Consider the following 2985-nt stretch of genomic DNA (forward strand, 5'->3'; position numbering starts at 1 on the left):
TTTTAATAAAGCTATTTATACTTCTACTTTTTAAAAACCGTGTTGTACTTTAAAAAGAACCTACACATACACGAACTAAATATGCACACACGAGATATTTACTCATAAAACTATTATTTTTTTAAAGTTTTGGCTCTTCCGTTTAAAGGTCTAAAGTCAAAGTGAGGAGGATTGGCACATTGAAGTGTTGTATTATTTTGAAGCAATTGGAAAAGTTGCTTAGTATAGTTTTATATAATCATTTGTTTATTATAATTTAAATCTAATTAAGTCTAATTTAAAAATCTAATAAAAATAAAATACTTAAAAATAAGCTATGAAGAAAGGTCTAAATATAGGAATACAAAGCGTGTATCAAGTAATAATAAGCGTGTATCAAGTAATCATTGATATGTACCAAAAAGTATATTCAATTTACTACCATCCGGATGGTAGAATAGGAACACCAAATGCGCAGTCATCTTCTATACCTAAATTATAAAAGCCACCTTTTCCATCTTTGTACAACGAGGTAACCATACGAAACCATCCTCTCTCTCCCCACGGCTCTCCCCATGAGTTTCTTCCAATCCAGAATTCAACACCGTTTTCATCTACCCCATAACCATGGACAGATATAGCGTGGTTGGCTATAGAAACTTCGTTATATTCACTATATATTCCACCTGCATATTTGTCAAAAAGAGGAGTAGCCATTATCACGCAAGCAATTGGTCCACGTTTAAATATCTCCGCCATCATTTTTTCACGCCCAGACACTCGTCCTAAAAATAGTAGTCACGTTTATCAAAATATAAACTTCAAGTAAATAAAAGCTGGGAAAAAAAAAGATAATGAAACGAGAACAAAAATGATGGAAATACCCATACAAAATATAAAACTTACCATATTCTGAAACCATGAATTTTGTGTAGTTTTGCACAGCAAAGCATTTGCCAAAAGTCAAACATGTTCCGCATTGGTTAAATGAAGTACATTCTTGATCAATGGCTTGGTAGTTATTACAGGTTTCATCTGGAATTCCGTTTTTGTGTGCATATTCATAAACTGCTAGATTACCACCACCGTGGCATGTACCAGCATCAGCTATAACAAAATGAGAGATTATCAGTTGTGCGCCTAATATTTTGTACTTCAGAACAAAATTTTATTGCATCACAATTAAACATGTTGTACCGCAATCTAATACATGCTGAACAGATAAAAATGCAGATGGAAATGCACCCCCACGAAGAATATTTATTCTATCAGCGAGTGCGCTTGTTGTCGCATGTGCCCAGCATGATCCACAATATTGAGGAATATGTTGGTTGCGAGTAGTACTTGCATAGTTAGTTCCATTGAAGTTTCGCCAATCCACATTTGTTGGCAAACTTGGTAAGTGAAGATATTCATGAGGTCGCGGGGTTTTACTAAATATTCATTAAACATTATGTAAATACTTCGTCAAAATGTATTTACTAATTTAACTAAAAAAATCCTCTAAAATACAAAATTTCATCTTACATGACTTCAACAATGTCAGCGTCGAATTCTGAGATATAGCATTTTCTGTCTTTACTTGGATGGAACGGACTTGCTCCAATAGAAACTGAGATAAGTAGAAAAAAAAAGCCGTTTGAAATCATTTCTTGTATATAAAAAGAATTTACTTTTGATTATAAAAGTTTCAAGCTATAGTCATATGATTATTGTTAAACATAACGTAATGTTTGTTTAATGTATTTGAATGGTGACATTTTGTAATTCTTGTCACTCCATCCTGTTTATAGTGCACTCCATCACAATACGAAGCACTATTTGCTTCGTAAAGCGATGGAGTCAAAGTACTCTAATCCAATCAAATATTTTAAATTGATAAGATAGACCCTGCAATGTCTTTGATGAATACTTTTAACATTTATGTTTTTCTTCATATATCTGTGGCTGATTCTAAATATGCTAGTACCGACTAAAAAATTAATAACTTTTTTTGAAACATCGAGTAAAACTTTCCTGAATCGTCAAGTAAAAAATTTTCTTGAAATATCGAGTGAGTGTTTTCATGAAACAAAGTAAAATGGCGTCAAATTAAATAGTAAAAATTTTAATGATTTTTTTTTACAAATGATTGAAAAAATTTTAAATAAACATAAAGCAAATTAATTTTTATTTAAGAAATTTTATTTATTTGAAAAATTTATTTCATTCTACACTTACATTTAGGAAGAATAAAAATGTAATTTAAAAAAAATGTAATATTTAAAAAAATCAACCAATAACAACAATTTAAAAAGCAACCGATTATTAAACAATTTTTTTATATTCTTGTGATGATGCTGAGTCACTAAAAAGTTTTGGAGGTTAAGTTTTTACATGTGTTACATTTTTTTAGGCAACAAAACTTGTAGCCTCTTACAAATCGCTTTGGTAAGCATTTTTGACGGAGCCAAATTGCGCACTAATAAAACATTCATCGTTTTGACTTTTTGAAGTTTCGGCAACAACTTTACGGCTACTTAACGATTTGGCTTCTTGCTGTAATTGTTGTTAGAGTTGCTTTTGTTTTTAAAGTTACTGTTGTTGCAGTTGGAGTTGCTGATTGCATCTTTCAATTGCTCGAGTACTTAAGGTTTATTGAGACCTTCTTGTTTAAATCTTGCTTCACTTTTTTTTGTCAACTTGTTAAATGCAAAATATTTATTGCAAAGCTGCGGTGAGCGATTAGATAAATTTACAGTTGTTTTTTAACTTCTTTTTAAATCTCCATTTTAATGACTACAATGTTGAAGGTTGGTTGCAAGCAAGTTGAGATGGCTGATATGGTGTAGTTACTGTTGATAGTGGTGATGGAAATGGCATAGATTTTGGTGATTAAGATGTTGAAAACTTAGGTTAATGATGGTGTTACAAACGTACTAGTAACTTGACTGATAGATTTCATCGATGACGAACAGGTTTTTCAAAATCCACTAACTATTTACATGTAAAAACTTCACCAAAAAA

At 31.2% G+C, this 2985-nt stretch overlaps 1 protein-coding gene across 1 annotated transcript; it reads right to left on the reverse strand.

Annotated features, from left to right (window-relative positions):
• Window positions 1-271: 271 nt before the first annotated feature.
• On the reverse strand, window positions 272-1726 carry LOC100208353 (cathepsin Z). Its single transcript, XM_065792973.1, has 4 exons — window positions 1507-1726; window positions 1177-1412; window positions 886-1086; window positions 272-764 (listed from the first exon to the last, which is right to left on the reverse strand). The coding sequence occupies exons 1-4, from the start codon at window positions 1626-1628 to the stop codon at window positions 418-420; spliced, it is 906 nt and encodes a 301-aa protein (XP_065649045.1). The 5' UTR covers window positions 1629-1726; the 3' UTR covers window positions 272-417.
• Between the last annotated feature and the right edge of the window lie 1259 nt (window positions 1727-2985).

This window comes from Hydra vulgaris, chromosome 03 (genome assembly GCF_038396675.1).
Source record: "Hydra vulgaris chromosome 03, alternate assembly HydraT2T_AEP".
Classification (NCBI taxonomy): Eukaryota; Metazoa; Cnidaria; class Hydrozoa; order Anthoathecata; family Hydridae; genus Hydra; species Hydra vulgaris.

Coding starts and splice junctions, on each gene's coding strand:
- LOC100208353 (XM_065792973.1), bottom strand. CDS start 1,628: ATGATTTCAAACGGCTTTTTTTTTCTACTTATCTCAGTTTCTATTGGA. Junction 1,087..1,176: donor TCAGCATGTATTAGATTGCG/GTACAACATGTT, acceptor ATTTTGTTATAG/CTGATGCTGGTACATGCCAC. Junction 765..885: donor ATTCATGGTTTCAGAATATG/GTAAGTTTTATA, acceptor TACTATTTTTAG/GACGAGTGTCTGGGCGTGAA.